Source organism: Mugil cephalus, chromosome 15 (assembly GCF_022458985.1).
Source record: "Mugil cephalus isolate CIBA_MC_2020 chromosome 15, CIBA_Mcephalus_1.1, whole genome shotgun sequence".
In the NCBI taxonomy this organism is placed as follows: domain Eukaryota; kingdom Metazoa; phylum Chordata; class Actinopteri; order Mugiliformes; family Mugilidae; genus Mugil; species Mugil cephalus.
The window spans coordinates 8,333,936-8,355,493 of NC_061784.1; the positions used below are offsets into that span (position 1 = coordinate 8,333,936).

Here is a 21,558-nt window from a genome sequence, read left to right on the forward strand (position 1 = left end):
TCTGTGCGCAGCAGGAGCTTCTCCATAATCCCCTAATGTAAAAGGTGGATATGGATAGAGTTTGATATTCAAATACTAGCGTCCCAGCAGCTCGAACTGATGCCGTTATTAAAATGTGTCGATACTTGGAAAGAAGACAACCGCACGGGATACAGACTCGCTTCTGTGGTGGAAAATTAATGAGCCAACATTTCCCTCTCTGTGCAATTTGTAATATTTGTTATTACATTGTTGCTTCTGTTTATTTATTTGCTCAACTGATTACTATTCCTGACTCAATTTTCCATTGTTGTTGTGTTGTTGATGTTGTTATATTTATATTTTTGTTACATTGTTCATGTCGTATGCAATTTTGTCAATAATGCAAACCATTGTGAGTTACTGTTTATCTGGTAAAGTTACAGCGTACTTTACCAGATCACGCTTAAAAAGTTAGAACAAGATGCTCATGAATACTGGTAAATTCAGGTAATTCAGACACACACATTATCAGCCTGTCCTCTATTTTGCCTTTCATGCTGGGCTACACACAAACGCTCTCTCAGCTGATGGCTTAAACAACTGTAGACTATGTAGTAAAAGGGGAATTATTTAAATTTTGTACTGTTAAATTGTTTTACACTGTAATTAGTTAAGGAAAATGGTTTATTAGCCTAAATATTTGTCCTGTATTTTATCATAATCATAATAAACTAATTAAAGGCAAAAATATGAAATTATTCAATCATCATGATGTTTCATGATCTTGGTCTTTTACATTATTCTAAAATCCCAGTCCATTCATTGTAAATCAGCACGTATCTGCAAGGTCTAATAATTTGTTTTGTTTTTGTGCTTTTTTTAAGGTGTCTACCACATCAGCCATTGTACAGTCGACTGTCAAACTCCCTGACACACCACATTTGATTGTGGCTAATAAGTACTATATCTGATTTTGAATGTGAATAAAATATTGACAACTATATTTATAGTTTGCTAAGTAAGTTTGTTAAGTAAAGCTTACACATGTAAGTTTTATAGGCCTTCTTACTTGACTCTTACCTCTTAAGTAACTGCGCTCTATACAACAAACAAACTCAGCCAATGCCAATTAAATATTTAAGTGCATTTGTCATTAAGGCCAATTTTATAATAAATCTGTCTGGAAATAAATCTCACAAAGCAAATCAACACACAAACCAAATTAAATTACTTAACTGGAACTTCACACAAGATTATTTTTTACAATACCTGGGGAAAAAAAGCAAATGCACAGTAAAATATTCAAACTATTGGATTTTGAAATGTTTAGAAAAACTGTTGCATAATTCTTTACTGTTCACTTCCCTCTATGCTACACTTACACAAACTATACTGCTGCTGTTCTGCAACATGTTTATTAAAATAGTGACGAAATTGTCACAGTGAGTTACGTATTATATGCACTATAATTTAAATTAAAATTTGTTAATCTTTCTAAGGAACAAAACAACAAAAAGAAAACAGACAGGGAGGTAAGATTTATTCGTGTCTAGTTCTGCTTGGGTTGCACTATTTTTATTTTAATAAACAACTGAAAGGGAATAGTAGTAGTATTACAGTAACATTCTGTAATTATTATTATATACAGGATACATACTGTAGATACAAATACTGTTCAAATACTGTAAATATACAGCAATTTACTGAAAAATAAATTTACAGCAATGAACTGTAAATTTACTTTAGTTATATACTCTGATTTTTGAATACAGTGAGATAACGTAAAAAGTATTTTGCTGGCGAAGCTGCTGCCAGTAAATTGCTAAATTTTCTATTTTCTATTTAGAAAAGTTTAACAATGTGGTGATGTAACCTCCCTTTGTTAAACAACCACGTCTAGCAATCAAAGGCAGCAGGGATGACTCCTGGGCCTGGAGGTGGATGGCTATACTAATCACACACCTACTTTCATCATAGGTCCTGCACCTCTAACAGGCTTTGCTATTTATTTAGACCGAAGGTTAATGCTGTTTAAGATGAATGTACTCTGAGCTGTCTTCCCACACAATACTGGGTCAGTCTAGCCAACAATTGACTGAAAGAAACCTCCAATTGCAGGAGGGAGGGAGGGAGCCCAGAAACAAGTTCTGCAGTGACAAGGAGACAATTTGCAATGTAGCATCATGCTTATAGACCTGAGTACATTATGAAATCCCATATCCCTGACATACGACTGCACAAAAGTGGAAGACAGAAGCAATGAAGCAAATGTCTTCCATGAACACACTCCAAAAAAGGGATGCTAATTGCATACATGATGATGTATTAAGTTGCAGCGAACTGAGCTCCCTTCAACCGCTCTACTTCCAACACAGGCGTACAGCACCCATGTCAGTTTTCTAGATATTACGTAGATTTACATTAATTTCCTGGAGATCTAAAGCAAACTTTAACAAGACCCTAAAATCAATGTTTTCCCAGTTGTACTGGCCATCCCCAATATACTGGAGTCTGAATTGGAGTCAAGTTTTTTTTTTCAAAGAAGAGAAAGTCACATTTTTCTTTTGTAATGCTCATTAGATAAATAGCCTTCATGTAATTAGTGCAGTATTGCAATATAGAAACAACAGCAAAAAAAGGCAGCAAAGATGTCAGATTCACCACATGAACCTTCTTGCTGAAGATTGGTTTTGTTAAAACTCACATGACACGAAAAGCAACTGGCCAAAAGGCTACTACAAAAGATATGTCAGCCTTACTGTGGACACACAGGTTTTGTGAGTAGCACTTAAGTGCACCCAGCGTTAAGCAAAGTTAGGGGCATTGATGTTAAGATTGGACATTCAAGTGCAGCAGATGTGCAGGTAATATTCCACCAAAGTATTGTTTTTCCCCAATTAGCACTTGTCTAAAGTAGGCATTTTATCTGCACGGTGTAATTGATACCTGTAAATACAAGTTGATGACGCTGAGCAATTGATGAAGGAAATTGAAACCGTCTCAGTTTTATCACGTTTTCTATATAATTTCCTTCTGTTTCATTTTCTGGTCTGGATGCTGCCTGGTGATAAAATTTGTCCGTGATTATGATCGGCCTAGGGAAACCAGTACATAACACAAAAAGCTGACTCTCCCTTTTCCCTGCTTCTAAAAAGAAAAAAAAAATAATTTACAGATGTCCTTTCCTGGATTCCCTAAAAAATAGAAAAGAAAACTTAGGAAACTAAACTGGCTTCTCATCCCCACATGGTGGGACTGTGGTGGTAAACATTCAGTAGAGGAGAGAAACTGGCTTCTCCAAAAAGGCCTTTTTGACCAGTTCATTAGGTCGTCTCCAATCACTGGCTGGTCTACAGGGAGCTGAAACAACAAATGAAAGACCGCAACCCCTGTAGGCAGAGAGGGAGCACAGTACCAGATAGACACTCACACACATATGACTCATAGTCATAACAGTGTTACTCAGCAATATATAATACATTGATGAATACAATGTTGTTTTGATGACCTATAAATAGGTAGGCTTACGCTTAGTCTGTCACAACAGAAAGTATGTTGTGATTTATGTGTAAAGTTGTGTGTCCAGTCCCGACTGACCTACATTGTGTGCTGAAACATCTTCAGAAAGGCGGTCATTCAACTGAATCATTTAAAGGATGTGGTGGTGGTGCTGATGAACTGGATTAAATCAAACGCTAAAGTGTTTGTTTGACTGGGTTGTCAAATAATGGAAATACGTGTCAGTACAACACAATACAGCTCAGTAGTACTACAAACCGCAGTCTCTCTTAGTTATTTGAAACAAATGCTGAATACCATGAGCTTCATGGAGCTAAGATTTAGTGCAGTGCTGTTATGTTAGAATGCATTCATTTCCCACAATGTACAGTACCTATTCAACTGAGAAGTGAGGGTATATTCAATTAATGGTATTGGCTCAGCTATTTCTCATCTCAGGAGTGTAACTGATTACTCATCTGGTCTATCAGGCTCCACAATACACATTCAAGCAGGAATATCTAGATAAAAAGCATTCCACTGATTTCATTGTGTGTCCAGGTACAATGAGAGGCTGAAGATGATGGAAGGATCACCGATACTCATAGAGCAGCAGTGGCCTGGGATTCCGACTCCTATAGATGCAGCTGTGCTACCTCAGGAAGTGTTACCTCAGAATGTAATACTGAGGTAATAGTGTTGAAATAATGTCATTAGTACTTTGAATCAAAGTGTCAATTCATAAATGTAATTTAAATGCTTGTTTTAATCTAATTCTGCTGCTGTCACGGTGTGAAAACATTTTGCATGACATGGATGATATTAACATTCTACCTAAAGATACTCAACCAAATGAAAAATTCATTGCTTCTTTCCATCACTGCGACACTGTGATCCAACACCTTTGTTGCTTTTCTTATTACAACATATCCATTATGTGTCTGCATTTGCTGCTGGTTGTTTCACATGTGAAGGTACATTGCTCAGCACAGTTTTTACTGTTTTTCTCACAGTCCAGTATTTGCCAACAGTGGCTGAAATGTAGGTTTCCTCAAGCGATGAAGTACAAAGTGGCTACAGATTATTAGGGACATGTTAGAAAAAAAAAACACCTGCAGCTCACACACACAACACAGTACACAACTGAACAAACAGGTTGTAGTGCCATTCAGCAACATTACTGTTTTGTGATTTGTGAAATCAACGTTATTCTAACATCAACTTAGCCAAAATGTTTCAGTCTTTACCGCTGCAACTTATTAATGTCAGTCAATGACTCACCCTTGAGCTCAGAGTTCCTTGTTATCTGATGTTTTGATTTGAAATGTAGTGTAACAGCAGGGATCATTCACAGACACGCAGGATTAAAACACGAATGAATGAACATGAATGAATGTAATTTATTTTGGTCAGCATCATAAATCACCACACAATTGCAAACATATACAAAAAACAAAGAAAGAAAAGGGTTTCAACTTAAGCATAGCTTATAAATGCCAAATATGGCGTAAAGGAAAGCACAAAATATGGTTACGAGAGACAAAAACTGATGAAAATGTATACGCATTTTAATAAAATAGTCCTTCAATTACGTTATGACTTGAGGAACATGTAGTAGAAAAAGGTTCTTTCCTGTGGATGAATATGGTTTACCAAATAAAACTGTATCATTTTACTCAATGTGCCAATTATTCTATTCTGATGTTTTAAATTAATTAAATTAAATTTTCATTGTGATGTCATCATAATTACAATGTCTACTTTTGGAAACTTTTTAAATGGATGAGCAATTGATGCCAGACTTCCTCTCTAATCCATAAAAGGAATGTTTCCTGAGTCACTGACTCAAACAGGTATTTGCTCAACACACCCAAGTCCCAGCATAAATATCGGCTGCCTCCATGGCCTAGACACAAGTTGAATTTGACAAGCAATCATGAGGACTTTCAGCCTGAGTATTCTACTGACCGTGGCAGTCTCAGTTTACTGTGTGCCCATACTGCCAGTTACTGTGCAGGATGAACATTTTGCAAAGGTATGTTTGCTTGATTTGTCTTCTTATACATATATTCTGATGTGCAGTGTTTTAACGTTTGTTTTCATCTGCAGGGCTACCTGAAGAAATTTTTCAACCTAACGGAGGAGAGTGGTCCAGCTGTGAGACGGGGCATCAGCCAGGTGACCAAGAAGCTGAGTGAGATGCAGAGATTCTTTGGTCTCCAGATCACAGGGACTCTGGATGCCGACACCTTGGCCATGATGAAGAAGCCCCGCTGTGGCGTTCCAGATGGAAACATCGCTCAGTTCTCCACTTTCGGAAACGGCCTCAAGTGGGAGAAAAACGACCTCACATACAGGTGAATGATCTGAAGAGAGAATGAGAGAGAAACTTGCTACTACAGGCATTTCATGCAGTTGTTTACTGACTTGTACTTTCCCATGCTACAGAATAGAGAACTACACACCGGACATGTCTCAGGCAGAGGTGGATGACTCCATTGAGAGAGCTCTGCAGGTTTGGGCCAAAGTCACTCCTCTGAGATTCACAAGGATCTACAGTGGCACCGCTGACATCATGATCTCCTTTGGTCGCCTATGTGAGTACAAATTAACTTACAGCTATACCATTACTGGATCATCCGTTTTTTAGTTGTAGCAGTATCTTATATAGCATCTTATGATCAGTCATTGTGGTGAGATGCATTGGGAAAATCCACTCTGCTGTTTTGTCTTTTATTATAATTTAGTTAAAGACTTGTTTGTACTTGGTTGATAAAACCTAACATGACTATGTTCTTGCTCATACAGCACATGGTGATGATTACCCCTTTGATGGCCCTTACGGTACTCTTGCCCATGCCTTCTCTCCTTCTCCTGGTATTGGAGGAGATGCTCATTTCGATGAAGATGAGACCTTCACTTTCCGCTCACAGACAGGTAAGTTTGCTATTCTTTACAGAACATGGCATCTTCTTTTTCTTAATTCCTGATATACTCTGGAGGCGCTGTAACTGATCCTCCTTCTGTGCTCCCTGCTTTAGGCTTTGTCCTCTTCTTGGTCGCCGCTCATGAGTTTGGCCACTCTCTGGGTTTGTCTCACTCCGATGATCCAAGTGCCCTCATGTACCCTACGTACTCATACAGCAACCCTGACACCTTTGTTCTGCCTCGGGATGATGTAAATGGCATCCAGTCCCTTTATGGTAAGTACTGAGAATCAGCACCATTTCTCTGTTTGAACAAATGTCCCATGCCCAGATTATTTGATGAATGCAACAACTGTATTTATTTGATGACGGTCGATTCACTTAACCTCCAGGTGCAAATGAGAATCCTGTTGAGCCTGGACCCACAGCCCCCACCACCCCTGATGCCTGTGATTTATCCATGGTACTGGACGCTGTTGCCAACCTGCAAGGAGAGATGCTCTTCTTCAAGGACAGGTATTGTGGATGCTGAATGCTCTGTATCTTTCTTTACTCTAGAGCTGACCCCTGAACTAATTTCCATTCTTTTGTGTGTGGTCTCAGCTTCTTCTGGCGCAGCTACCCTCAGGGCAACACACCCCAGCAGACTCTCATCACCAACTTCTGGCCTAATGCCCCCGTCAACATTGATGCTGCTTATGAGAGCAAGGCCTTAGACAGCGTCTTACTCTTTAAAGGTACAGTATGTGTTCTCTGTGTCCACCTAATGTTGCCCTATGTTTCCGTCTACCCTGTTGACCTTTAAATAGTTTCAAGCCAGTCTCTTCATCTCTCAACAGATCGCAAGGTATGGGCTTTCAGTGGATCCGATCTTGTGCGTGGCTATCCTAAATCAATTTCCAGTTTTGGTCTGCCCAATCACTTGGAGAAAGTGGACGCAGCTGTCTATGATCCAGAATCTGGAAAGACACTGTTCTTCACTGGCAGTTACTACTACAGGTGTGTCCAAATGAAACAAAATCTGTTCAAATCATTAATTCTGGTATGATGATGGTTTACAAGGTGTATTGGAAATTGTGTGTGAGTTTCATTGCTGTCTCCTTTTTTCAGTTATGATGAGGCCAGACAGACTATGGAAGGAGGATTCCCCAAACGGGTGTATGACAAATTCTATGGCATGTCCCGCCCGGTGACAGCAGCATTGCACAACAGAGGTAAGTGTGTTGTCCCAGAATTGAAGAGTACCTAAATGAGTTATCACAGTAATTCGGAACCCTTTAAGAAGAGAAACTAACACATGATATGGATGTCCTGCAGGTTTCACTTACCTCTACAGTGGACCCTATGTGTTTGAGTACAGCCTGAGGACTGGGAGGCTTTACCGTGTGCTGAGGAACAATTACTTCCTGCACTGCACTAACTTCTAGAGCAGTTGACCAGCCAGCTTGTTTACAGAATTGCCCTTAACTGCAGTGAAGGCACGTTTAAAATGCTTCCACAGTCGATAGTATGCAAATGCTTTTCATGATATCTAATTATATTGTTACATTGTTATGGGTATACACGGAATGTATGACTTGAATAGTTATTTTGTGATGTTGGCCTATTTAAATTAATTTAACTTAAATGTTACTTTATTTATGTTTGCTCTTTTTGTTGCTGTTACATTTTTGTCTTTAAATTAAATTGAATTTTAACGTAACATGTTATCTAATCATATTGTTACATTGTTACAGTTATACACTGGATGTATGACCTAAATAGTTATTTTGTGATGTCGGCAATTGTCTATTTAAATTAATTTATCTTAAAAGTTTCATCATACTTTACTCATGTTTGCATACATTTTTGCCTTTAATAAAGTTAAATTGAATGTTAACATAACACATTATGTTACAATTTCATTTGCACACCAATGTATGAGGATGTATGTATGAATGAGAAGAAAATGAGAAAGAGAATAAACTGTCTTTCTAATTTAACATGTCTAGCTTTGTTTTTTGTTATGTTTCTACATCATGTTGGAACTGGCAACTTAGGCATTTTTAACAGAAATCGGAAAATGAAAACTCTTTGTATCATGTGTCATGTGACATAAAACAACACCAAAAATGATTCTATTACATTTTATTATACAGGAATATCAACAAATATGTGTAATAATGCATTTGCTATTTGTCTGGGACTATAACACCTACAGTGCATACTACACAGTCAAAAAAAAATTGAACTTAATAAATAAATATACCTTAAGGTCCAGATCCACAAAGACTGGGAAAATAGTATAAAGTGTAAATGTTTTTGTTGTTGTTGTTGTTGTTGTTTTTGTTTTGTTTGTTTTTTTGGTAAGTGCATGTGTTGAAGAGTTTCGCATAAGACAAAACCAATGGGGGGAAAAAGTTTTGGTTCATACAATAACCTATAAGTAGTAGTTACTGAATGTAACCTGAGTTCTATGAGTATGTATTGAGCCCTCTCAATACATACTCAACCAATTAAGGGGAAGCAGTCAAGAATCGTGGTCACCTATAAATCTGCACTGTAAACCTTTGATGTGAATTTACAGTGAAATCTGAACAGTATTTCACTGTATTGCTGTCATACAGTACTGTACCATACTGTAAACTGCAATGTAACCTGGGAGAAAAAAATGTGATAACAGGAAATTACAGCACTTTAAGAGACTGCCATTTTACAGGATTAAACTGTAAACAGCTGAGCATCATGGGAAGGTAAAAGAAAAGAGCAGGAACTAAAATTAAAAATAAAAAAAATCAACAGACACAGCAACACCTTTTTATAATTTGGCAAAAGTTTGTTTTAGCAGTTTGCATGTTAGTTTTGTTGATTTGTTGATGAACTTTGGCGCAAGTCTGCCAGCCAGTCTCTGACTGTGCCTTCGTGGTGACAGAGGACAACCTGCTCAGCCTTTTGTCATGGATGTCCGGAGTTGCCTGGCGTCCTTCACTGAGTAAGGTAACATTTCAGGTAACATTTCACCATTTTTTTCTCCAGTTAAATTTTCTGCCGCTTAGAACAGTGTTAAAACAAAGCTGTTTCGTTTTTCCAAGCTAGCTAACGTTAAAATTAGCGAGTATCGGTTTACGTCAACATTAAAACAACACTGTTGCTTTTGCTAGGATAGGATAGATATTTTAATTACTAATTTAGAAAGCTAGTAAGTCTTTCTAAAACCTTTCTCTGAATTCACTGCTTTTGTTATTTGTGTCAAACTGTTGCAAACATTAGCTCTTGAATTTTATGAGTTATCATTGTCAGTTTTATTGGCCTCATAAAAATTAATAAAAACAGAACAGTAATTATAATTATTATAATTTTTTTGTACAGAGATCACCCAACTAAAGAGTCAATAAGACTAGGGCTGGGCCTATCGATCTAAATATCGATAGTATAGTAGCCAGTATCGGCATCAGGTCCATACTAGCCTGCTGTGATCGATACTTTTGTTACAGTTTTTCCTCTATACGTCCTGCAACTTACTCGTCACAGAATTCATGCCAGTGCAGCTTCTCTCCAAGTCTGTGCGCAGCAGGAGCTTCTCCATCTTCGCCTAATGTAAAAGGTGGATATGGACAGAGTTTGATACTCAAATCATAGCATCACAGCAGCATCACACAGCTGGAACTGATGCCGTTATTAAAATGCGTCGATACTTGGAAAGAAGACGCTGGAAAATTAATGAGCCAACATTTCTGTCTCGGTTTGTAATATTTGTTATTACATTGTTGCTTTTGTTTATTTGCTCAACTGACTACTATTCCTGACTTAATTTTCCAATGTTGTTGTGTTGTTGATGTTGTTATATTTATATTTTTGTTACATTGTTTGTGTCGTATGCAATTTTGTCAGTAATGCAAACCATTGTGAGTTACTGTTTATCTGGTAAAGTTGCAGCGTACTTTACCAGATCACACTTAAAAAGTTAGAACAAGGTGCTCATGAATACTGGTAAATTCAGGTAATTCAGACACACACATTATAAGTCTATCCTCTATTTTGCCTTTCGTGCTTGGCTACACACACTCTCTCTCTCTCTTTACACTGTAATTAGGTAAGGAAAATGGTTTATTAGCCTAAATATTTGTCTTGTATTTATTATAATCAACTCATTTAAGGCAAAATTACGAAATTATTCAACAATCATGATGTTTCATGATCTTGGTCTTTTACATTATTCTTAAATCCCAGTCCATTCATTGTGAACCAGGATGTATCTGCAAGGTCTAATAATTTGTTTGTTTTTGTGCTTTTTTTAAGGTGTCTACCACATCAGCCATTGTACAGTCGACCTTCAAACTCCCTGACACATCACATTTGATTGTGGCTAATAAGTACTGTATCTGATTTTGAATGTGAATAAAACATTGACAACTATATTTATAGTTTGCTAAGTAAGTTTGTTAAGTAAAGCTTACACATGTAAGTTTTACAGGCCTTCTTACTTGACTCTTACCTCTTAAGTAACTGCGCTCTATACAACAAACAAACTCAAACTCATTAAATATTTAAGTGCATTTGTCATTAAGGCCAATTTTATGATGAGCCTGTCTGGAAATAAATCTCACAAAGCAAAACAACACACAAACCAAATTAAATTACTTGAGATGTTTAGAAAAAACTGTTGCATAATTGTTTACGGTTCACTTCCCTCTATGCTACACTTACGCAAACTATACTGCTGCTGTTCTGCAGCAGGTTTATTAAAATAGTTTGATGTTCCTTTCTCACAAAAACAAAATTGTCACAGTGAGTTACCAAGTATTATTTGCGCTGTAATTTAAAATAAAAATTGTTAGTCTTTCGAAGGAACAAAAGAACAAAAAGAAAACAGACAGGGAGGTAAGATTTATTCATGTCTAGTTTTGCCTGGGATACACAATTTTTATTTTAATAAATAACTGAAAGGGAACTGCATGATGTCCTGCTGCCATTTTTTAATTATGATTATTATAGTAGTAGTATTACAGTAACATTCTGTAATTATTATCATACACAGGATACATACTGTAGATCCAAACACTGTAAATATACAGTAATTTACTGAAAATGTTCAGCATCATGTCATAAATTTACAGCAATGTACTGTAAATTTATATTCCAGTAGTATACTGTGATTTTTGAATACAGTTAGAAAAAGTAGTTTGCTGGCGAAGCAACTGTAAATTTACAGTGAAAAGTTTAACAATGTGGTCATGTATCCTCCCTTTGTTAAACAACCATGTATAGCAATCAAAGGCAGCAGGGATGACTCCTGGGCCTGGAGGTGGATGGCTATACACATCACACACCTACTTTCATCATAGGTCATAGGTAATGCTGTTTAAGATGAATGTACTCTGAGCTGTCTTCCCACACAATACTGGGTCAGTCTAGCCAACAATTGACTGAAAGAAACCTCCAATTGCAGGAGGGAGGGAGGGAGGGAGCCCAGAAACAAGTCCTGCAGTGACAATGAGCCAATTTGAAATGTAGCATCATGCTTATTCTGATGGAGACCTGAGTACATTATGAAATCCCATATCCCTGACATACGACTGCACAAAAGTGGAAGACAGAGAAGCAATGAAGCAAATGTCTTCCATGAACACACCCCAAAAAAGGGATGCTAATTGCATACATGATGATTTATTAAGTTTCAGTGAACTGAGCTCCCTTCAACCGCTCTACTTCCAACACAGGCGTACAGCACCCATTTCAGTTTTGTTGATATTATGTAGATTTAAAGTGAACTTTAACAAGACCCTAAAATCAGTGTTTTCCCAGTTGTACTGGCCATCCCCAATATACTGGAGCCTGAACTGGAGTCAAGTTTTTCTTTTTCTTTCCAAAGAAGAGAAGGTCACATTTTTCTTATGTAATGTTCATTAGATAAATAGCCTTCATGAATATTAATTAGTGCAGAATAGAAACAACAGCAAAAAAAGGCAGCAAAGACGTGTCAGATTCACAACATGAACCTACTTGCTGAAGATTGGTTTTCTTAAAACTGACATGACACCAAAAGCAACTGGCCAAAAGGCTACTAGAAAAGATAGATATGTCAGCCTTACTGTGGACACACAGGTTTTGTGAGTAGCACTTAAGTGCACCCAGCCTCAAAGTTAGGGGCATTGATGTTAAGATTAGACATTCAAGTGCAGCAGATATGTAGGTAATATTCCACCAAAGTATTGTTTTTTCCCAATTAGCACTTGTCTAAAGTAGGCATTTTATCTGCACGGTGTAATTGGTACCTGTACCTGTAAATACAAGTTGGTGTCGCTGAGCAATTGATGAAGGAAATTGAATCCGTCTCAGTTTTATCACATTTTCTTTTTAATTTCTTTCTGTTTCATTTTCTGGTCTGGATGCTGCCAGTTGATAAAATTTGTCCGTGGTTATGAAAAAAAACACACCGAACTTGCAGTACAAAACAAATATGAAATAAAGTACAGATGTCCTTTCCTGGATTCCCTAAAAAATAGAAAAGAAAGCTTTAGAAAACTAAACTGGCTTCTCATCTCTACGTGGCGGAACTGTGGTGGTAAACATTCAGTAGAGGAGAGCAACTGGCTTCTCCAAAAAGGCCTTTTTGACCAGTTCATTAGGTCGTCTCCAATCACTGGCTGGTCTACAGGGAGCTGAAACAACAAATGAAAGACCGCAACCCCTGCAGGCAGAGAGGGAGCACAGTACCAGTTAGACACTCACACACATATGACTCACAGTCATAATAGTGTTACTCAGCAATATATAATACACTGTTGAATACAATGTTGTTGTGATGACCTATAAATAGGTAGGCTTACGCTTAGTCTGACACAACAGAAAGTATGTTGTGATTTATGTGTAAAGTTGTGTGTCCAGTCCCGACTGACCTACATTGTGTGCTGAAACATCTTCAGAAAGGCGGTCATTCAACTGGATACTTTAGAGGATGTGGTGGTGGTGCTGATGAACTGGATTAAATTAAACGCTAAAGTGTTTGTTTGACTGGGTTGTCAAAGTAATGGAAATACGTGTCAGTACAACAGCTCAGTAGTACTACAAACCGTAGTCTCTCTTAGTTATTTGAAACAAATGCTGAATACCATGAGCTCCACGGAGCTAAGATTTAGTGCAGTGCTGTTATATTGGAATTCATTAATTTCCAACAATGTACAGTAACTATTCAACAGAGAAGTGAAGGTATATTCAATTAATGGTATTGGCTCAGCTATTTCTCATCTCGGGAGTGTAACTGATTACTCATCTGGTCTATCAGGCTACACAGTATACATTAAAGCAGGAACATGTAGAGAAAAAAATCTTTACCGCTGCAACTTATTAATGTCAGTAAATGACTCATCCTTGAGCTCAGAGTTCCTTGTTATCTGTTGTTTTGATTTGAAACGTAGTGTAACAGCAGGGATCATTCAGAGACACGCAGGATTAAAATACGAATGAATGAACATGAATGAATGTAATTTATTTTGGTCAGCATCATAAATCTTCACACAATTGCAAACATATACAAAAAACAAAGAAAGAAAAGGGTTTCGACTTAAGCATAGCTTATAAATGCCAAATATGGCGTAAAGGAAAGCACAACAGGAAATATGGTTATGAGAGACAAAAACTGATGAAAATGTATACGCATTTTAATAAAATAGTCCTTCAATTAGGTTATGACTTGAGGAACATGTAGTCGAAAAAGGTTCATTCCTGTGGATGAATATAGTTTCCTAAATAAAACTGTCTCATTTTACTCAATGTGACTTTTATTCTATTCTGATGTTTTAAATTAATTAAATTAAATTTTCATTGTGATGTCATCATAATTACAGTGTCTCCTTTTGGAAACTTTTTTAATGGATGAGCAATCGATGCCAGACTTCCTCTCTAATCCATAAAAGGAATGTTTCCTGAGTCACTGACTTAAACAGGTATTTGCTCAACACACCCAAGTCCCAGCATAAATATCGGCTGCCTCCATGGCCTAGACACAAGTTGCATTTGACAAGCAATCATGAGGACTTTCAGCCTGAGTATTCTACTGACTGTGGCAGTCTCAGTTTACTGCGTGCCCATACTGCCAGTTACTGTGCAGGATGAACATTTTGCAAAGGTATGTTTGCTTGATTTGTCTTCTTATACATATATTCTGATGTGCAGTGTTCTAACGCTTGTATACACCTGCAGGGCTACCTGAAGAAATTTTTCAACCTAACGGAGGAGAGTGGTCCAGCTGTGAGACGAGGCATCAGCCAGGTGACCAAGAAGCTGAGTGAGATGCAGAGATTCTTTGGTCTCCAGATCACAGGGACTCTGGATGCCGACACCTTGGCCATGATGAAGAAGCCCCGCTGTGGGGTTCCAGATGGAAACATCGCTCAGTTCTCCACTTTCGGAAACAACCCCAAGTGGGAGAAAAACGACCTCACGTACAGGTGAATTTTCTGAAGAGAGAATGAGAGAGAAACTTGCTACTACAGGCATTTCATGCAGTTGTTTACTGAGTTGTACTTTCCCATGCTACAGAATAGAGAACTACACACCGGACATGTCTCAGGCAGAGGTGGATGACTCCATTGAAAAAGGTCTGCAGGTTTGGGCCAAAGTCACTCCTCTGAGATTCACAAGGATCTACAGTGGCACCGCTGACATCATGATCTCCTTTGGTCGCCTATGTGAGTACAAATTAACTTTCAGCTATACCATTACTGGATTATCCGTTTTTTAGTTGTAGCAGTATCTTATGTAGCATCTTATGATCAGTCATTGTGGTGAGATGCATTGGGAAAATCCACTCTGCTGTTTTGTCTTTTATTATAATTTAGTTAAAGACTTGTTTGTTCTTGGTTGATAAAATCCAGCATGATTATGTTCTTGCTCATATAGCACATGGTGATTATTACCCCTTTGATGGCCCTGGCGGTACTCTTGCACATGCCTTCGCTCCTGCTCCTGGTATTGGAGGAGATGCTCATTTCGATGAAGATGAGAACTTCACTTTCCGCTCACAGACAGGTAAGTTTGCTATTCTTTACAGAACATGGCATCTTCTTTTTCTTAATTCCTGATCTACTCTGGAGGCGCTGTAACTGATCCTCCTTCTGTGCTCCCTGCTTTAGGCTTTGTCCTCTTCTTGGTCGCCGCTCATGAGTTTGGCCACTCTCTGGGTTTGTCTCACTCCGATGATCCGAGTGCTCTCATGTACCCTACGTACTCATACAGCAACCCTGACACCTTTGTTCTGCCTCGGGATGATGTAAATGGCATCCAGTCCCTGTATGGTAAGTACTGAGAATCACCACCATTTCTCTGTTTGAACAAATGTCCCATGACCAGATTATTTGATGAACTCAACATAGCTGCATTTATTTGATGATGGTCGTTTCACTTAACCTCCAGGTGCAAATGAGAATCCTGTTGAGCCTGGACCCACAGCCCCCACCACCCCTGATGCCTGTGACTTATCCATGGTACTGGACGCTGTTGCCACCTTGCAAGGAGAGATGCTCTTCTTCAAGGACAGGTATTGTCGATGCTGAATGCTCTGTGTCTTTCTTTACTCTAGAGCTGGCCCCTGAACTAATTTCCATTCTTTTATGTGTGGTCTCAGCTTCTTCTGGCGCAGCTACCCTCAGAGCAATACACCCCAGCAGACTCTCATCACCAACTTCTGGCCTAATGCCCCCGTCAACATTGATGCTGCTTATGAGAGCCAGGCCTTAGACAGCGTCTTACTCTTTAAAGGTACAGTATGTGTTCTCTGTGTCCACCTAATGTTGCACTATGTTCCCATCTACCCTGTTGACCTTTAAATAGGTTCAAGCCAGTCTCTTCATCTCTCAACAGATCGCAAGGTATGGGCTTTCAGTGGATCCGATCTTGTGCGTGGCTATCCTAAATCAATTTCCAGTTTTGGTCTGCCCAATCACTTGGAGAAAGTGGACGCAGCTGTCTATGATCCAGAATCTGGAAAAACATTGTTCTTCACTGGCAGTTACTACTACAGGTGTGTCCAAATGAAACAAAATCAGTTCAAATCATTAATTCCGGTATGATAATGGTTTCCAAGGTGTATTAGAAATTGTTTGTGAGTTTCGTTGCTGTCTCCTTTTTTTCAGTTATGATGAGGCCAGACAGACTATGGATAGAGGTTTCCCCAAACGGGTGTATGACAAATTCTATGGCATGTCCCGCCCGGTGACAGCAGCATTGTACAACAGAGGTAAGTGTGTTTTCCAAGAATTGAAGAGTACCTAAATGAGTTATCACAGTAATTCGGAAGCCTTTAAGAAGAGAAACTAACACGTGATATGGATGTCCTGCAGGTTTCACTTACCTCTACAGTGGACCCTACGTGTTTGAGTACAGCCTGAGGACTGGGAGGCTTTACCGTGTGCTGAGGAACAATTACTTCCTGCGCTGCACTAACTTCTAGAGCAGTTGACCAGCCAGCTTGTTTACAGAATTGCCCTTAAGTGCAGTGAAGGCACGTTTAAAATGCTTCCACAGTCGATAGTATGCAAATGCTTTTCATGATATCTAATTATATCGTTACATTGTTACAGGTATACACGGGATGTATGACTTCAATAGTTATTTTGTGATGTTGGTCTATTTAAATTCATTTAACTTAAATGTTACTTCATTTATATTTGTTCTTTTTGTTGCTGTTACATTTTTGTCTTTAAGTTAAATTGAATTTTGACATAATATATTATCTAATTATATTGTTACATTGTTACAGGTATACACTGGATGTATGACCTGAATAGTAAATTTGTGATGTCGACAATTGTCTATTTAAATTAATTTATCTTAAAAGTTTCATCATACTTTACTCATGTTTGCATACATTTTTGCCTTTAATAAAGTTAAATTGAATTGTAACATAACATATTATGTTACAATTTCATTTGCACACCACTGTATGAGGATGTATGTATGAATGAGAAGAAAATGAGAAAGAGAATAAACTGCCTTTCTAATTTAACATGTCCGGCTTTGTTTTTTGTTATGCTTGTTATGCTTGCAAAATTCTTAGTTCTGATATAACATTAAATTTCACTGGTGAAAAATTCAGGTTCAGTCAGGTTCATTGGCAGTGTGTTTAAAGATAAGAGGACTGAAGTAAGGTAATTGTCTATCTCTGGTGGTCATCTGGTCATTCGACATTTAACAAAAGCACATGACAGTATTATTACAGTAGTATATGACTGTTTTTAAAAATAGTATCACATCATGCTGTGATGAAAAATTAGTTTAAGTTATTGAAAAACTCTACATTGTCATAGTTGGGAACACTGTGTGGGAAGTGGTACCACCAATATGTCACAGAGAAGATTTTTTGTGACCTAGACTGTGATTAAGGCATTAAAATAGAACAGGTATCTTAAATTGTGTTTTAACACTGCACTTTTTAAAACAAATAAATATTAGACATTTGCAGTAAATCTCCCATATCTTCACATTGCTGTTTTTTCTTTTTTTTTATTAATTTATTGAATAGGTATACATACTGTCATGATATTTTGGAATTGATTTAGCTCACTGTAATCTTCAACTTTGGTATTCCTAAATTACCATAGTTTATAATAACGATACATTTATAATAAATGTGAATAAAACCATGTTTAGTTATCAGGGTGCAGCACCACTGTACATTCTAATCAGAATCTTCATTATTACATCACAGAGGTGATTCTAAAAGTGTTTACTGTTTCCCTGGAAGCAACATTTTCAGTCAGTTTTAGTTCAGCTCCCAGACCGAACAGATTTCAAGACTTGGAGAAATTTCACGATTTCCAGAGTTTTCTAGATCTCAAGAGATTTTCACATTTCACCACATCAGTACAGAACGAGAAAACTAAAAATGTTTTGCCTGCGTTTGTTTCACAGACTTGCTGTACATTCTTCCAAAGGTTTGGTCTTTTCAGTGTGACATTATTATGTTACATTATCAAAAAAATAATATCTGGATCAACAATGTGTCTGTGAAGGTTCTCAGTCATCCAGGCCATGGTAATCCAAAAAAGCATTGAATGAGGTCAGCTGGACTTGTAGAATTTCTTGAAGACATTTCGCCAATCATCCGAGTAGCTTCTTCAGTTCTGATAAACTGGTGGGAAATTGAGGTTTAAATAGGAATAAACTCTGTGGGTAACACCCACCTGAAACTTCCTTGACCAGAAACTGGGGTCACTAATTACCATAACAGCTGGTACTTACCTGTCCTTGAATGGGGGGGGGGGGGGGGGGGGGAATTTGCAACATGAAATGTGATGGTTTCATACAGTAAATCCCCTGAAAACACAGCAACAGATGAGTGAACTGTTTGGAATACTCAACTTGTTAATACTCCTTTAATAAGTCATTTAGTTCATAATTTTGCCTTCCAATTGTATGTATCTATTATTTTACCTGGACACACGATGAAATCAGTGGAATTTTTTATGTAGGTATTTCTGCTTGAATGTGTATTGTGTAGCCTGATAGACCAGATGAGTAATCAGTTACACTGCTGAGATGACAAATAGCTTACAGGTATACACGGGATGTATGACCCAAATAGCATTTGTTTCAAATAACTAAAAGAGACTGTGGTTTGTAGTACTACTGAGCTATATTGTGTTTTACTAACACGTATTTCCATTATTTTGACACATCAGTCAAACCTTTGATTCAATCCTGTTTACCTGCACCACCACCACATCCTCTAAATGATCCAGTTGAATGACTGCCTTTCTGAAGCTGTTTCAGCACACAATGTAGGTCAGTCAGGACTGGGCACACAACTTTACACATAAATCACATCGTACTTTCTGTTGTGTCAGTCTAAGCGTAAGCCTCCCTATTTATTGGTCATCATTACAACATTGTATTTATCAGTGTATTATATATTGCTGAGTAACACTGTTATGCATGACTGTGAGTCATATGTGTGTGAGTGTCTTCGTGGTACTGTGCTCCCTCCCTGCCTGCAGGGGTTGCGGTCTTTCATTTATTTTTTCACTCACAAAGCCTGTGTGTCCACAGTAAGGCTGACATGTCTTTTCTAGTAGCCTTTCAAGTAGGTTCATGTGGTGAATCTGACACGTCTTTGCTGCCTTTTGTTGCTGTTGTTTCTATATTGCAATTCTGCACTAATGCACTTAAATTTCATGAAGGCTATTTATCTAATGAACATGACAAAATAACAATATGAGTTTCTCTTCTTTGGGAGTTCAGACTCCAGTTCAGACTCCAGTATATTGGGGACGGCCAGCACAACTGGGAAAACGTGTTTGTTAAAGTTCGCTTTAGATCTCCAGGAAATTAATGTAAAATCTATGTAATATCAACAAAACTGACATCAGTGCTATACGCCTGTGTTGGAAGTAGAGTGGTTGAAGGGAGCTCAGTGCAGCTTCAGTGCAACTTAATACATGCAAATGCTCATAAATGAAGGGGAAAGCTTAAGTCAGAATGTTCTTGCTGTATGCATCATCACTATTAATGTATTTAATGTCCATTGCTTTCATGGAAATTTAGGGCTGCATATATGACTGCATTTGTGCATGCATGTGTGTTTGCAGTACCTAACCTGATAAATAAACATCATGTACATTTACTTTTTAAATTTTGCATTAATTTAAATCAACAAGGAATTACCTCAAACTATTACCTCAAATAAATCCTAAGCTCTGGGTTGTTCCTGTCTGCCTATGGGTCGTCGTTGCTTGAGTCCCTCTGGCCTGGGTAATTAGGCATTCTGTACCTTGGTGTGGGGGCCTCTCTGCCCGGGTCAGGGTGACCTCCCCAGCGATGCCCCTCTGGTCTAAGGGTTGGGACCCCCATTGCGTGGACGCCCATGCCCATGCTGTAATGTTTTATATTTCTTGTTTTGTTTTGAGTTTTTTTTTTGTTTGTTTGTATTGTATTTAAAGCACTTTGAGTTGATTTTAAAGTATGAAAAGTACTATATATAAAAATAAAGTTTGAAGTTTGAAATAACAAAGCCTGTTAGAGGGTGCAGCACCTATGATGAAAGTAGGTGTGTCATGTGTGTAGCCATCCACCTCCAGGCCCAGGCGTCTTCCCTGCCGCCTTTGATTGCTATACGTGGTTGTTTAACAAAGGGAGGATACATGACCAGATTTATAGGTGACCACGGTGGTTGGTTGCTTCCTCTTAATTGGTTGAGGAGTGTGTTTTTTTTTGTTGTTGTTGCTTTGTCTGTCGCTAACCTGGGAGAGGGCTAAATACATACTCATAGAACTACTTACAGGTTGTTGTGTGAACCAAAACTTTTCCCCCATTGTTTTTGCCTTAAGTGAAGGTCTCCAACACATGCACTTAACAAAAAATTATTTGCACTTTTTTAATTTTTTCCCAGTGTTTGCGGATCTGGACCTTATATTTATTTATTAAATTCAATTTTCTTTTTACAGTTGAAGTGGGTTGAGACATTCATGTTCCCTTCAAATTAACCGTCATAATTGTGGTGATGCTCTGACATTTCTCATCAGTGGAAATCACTGTAGTTTGCATTATGACTTTGCTTGAAGTAACATTTGCTAAATTTGTCTCTTTTCCAGCACTGCTTTGCATTTAATCTTCAAATTTTAGTCTTCCAATGATTAGTTGACTGTGTAGTATGAGCTGTAGTTGTTATAATCCCAGACAAATAGCAGATGCATTATTACACATATCTGTTTATTTTCCTGTATCATAAAATGTAATAGAATATTTTTTGGTGTGATTTTTTGTCACATGACTGATACAAAGAGTTTTGTTAAAAATGTCAGTTGCCAGTTCTAACTAATGTAGAAACATAACAAAAAACAAAGCTAGACATGTTAAATTAGAAAGGCAGTTTATTCTCTCTCTCATTTTCTTCTCATTCATACATACATCCTCATACAGTGGTGTGCAAATGAAAGTGTAACATAATGTGTCATGTCAAAATTCAATTCAACTTTATTAAAGGCAAAAATGTATGCAAACATGAGTTAAGTATGATGAAACTTTTAAGATAAATTAATTTAAATAGACAATGGCTGACATCACAAAATAAATATTCAGGTCATACATCCAGTGTATAATTGTAACAATGTAACAATATAATTAGATATCATGTTGAGACAAAAATATAATAGCAACAAAAACAGCAAACATAAACAATTAAGTTAGATAAATTTAA

At 37.7% G+C, this 21,558-nt stretch overlaps 3 protein-coding genes across 3 annotated transcripts in view; 2 read left to right on the top strand and 1 right to left on the bottom strand.

Annotated features, from left to right (window-relative positions):
• The window catches only part of LOC125021850 (collagenase 3-like), a 37,994-nt gene that overhangs the window by 13,827 nt on the left and 2,609 nt on the right, over positions 1-21,558 (bottom strand). The gene's annotated exons all lie outside the window — the stretch shown is intronic.
• LOC125021853 (matrix metalloproteinase-18-like) lies at positions 5,388-7,999 on the top strand. The gene is made up of 10 exons (XM_047608078.1): positions 5,388-5,494; positions 5,569-5,816; positions 5,908-6,056; positions 6,268-6,396; positions 6,501-6,662; positions 6,779-6,902; positions 6,990-7,123; positions 7,226-7,385; positions 7,497-7,600; positions 7,704-7,999. The coding sequence occupies exons 1-10, from the start codon at positions 5,396-5,398 to the stop codon at positions 7,811-7,813; spliced, it is 1,419 nt and encodes a 472-aa protein (XP_047464034.1). The 5' UTR covers positions 5,388-5,395; the 3' UTR covers positions 7,814-7,999.
• Positions 14,365-16,875, top strand: LOC125021852 (matrix metalloproteinase-18-like). Its single transcript, XM_047608077.1, has 10 exons — positions 14,365-14,493; positions 14,568-14,815; positions 14,907-15,055; positions 15,267-15,395; positions 15,500-15,661; positions 15,780-15,903; positions 15,991-16,124; positions 16,227-16,386; positions 16,499-16,602; positions 16,706-16,875. Exons 1-10 carry the CDS (start codon positions 14,395-14,397, stop codon positions 16,813-16,815), a joined length of 1,419 nt encoding a protein of 472 aa, XP_047464033.1. The 5' UTR covers positions 14,365-14,394; the 3' UTR covers positions 16,816-16,875.

Excerpts from the sequence above, each read along its gene's own strand:
- LOC125021853 (XM_047608078.1), top strand. The coding sequence starts at position 5,396 with ATGAGGACTTTCAGCCTGAGTATTCTACTGACCGTGGCAGTCTCAGTT. Across the intron at positions 6,057-6,267 it reads GATCTCCTTTGGTCGCCTAT|CACATGGTGATGATTACCCC; the intron begins GTGAGTACAAAT and ends TTGCTCATACAG. Across the intron at positions 6,397-6,500 it reads CACTTTCCGCTCACAGACAG|GCTTTGTCCTCTTCTTGGTC; the intron begins GTAAGTTTGCTA and ends TCCCTGCTTTAG.
- LOC125021852 (XM_047608077.1), top strand. The coding sequence starts at position 14,395 with ATGAGGACTTTCAGCCTGAGTATTCTACTGACTGTGGCAGTCTCAGTT. Across the intron at positions 15,056-15,266 it reads GATCTCCTTTGGTCGCCTAT|CACATGGTGATTATTACCCC; the intron begins GTGAGTACAAAT and ends TTGCTCATATAG. Across the intron at positions 16,387-16,498 it reads ACTGGCAGTTACTACTACAG|TTATGATGAGGCCAGACAGA; the intron begins GTGTGTCCAAAT and ends CCTTTTTTTCAG.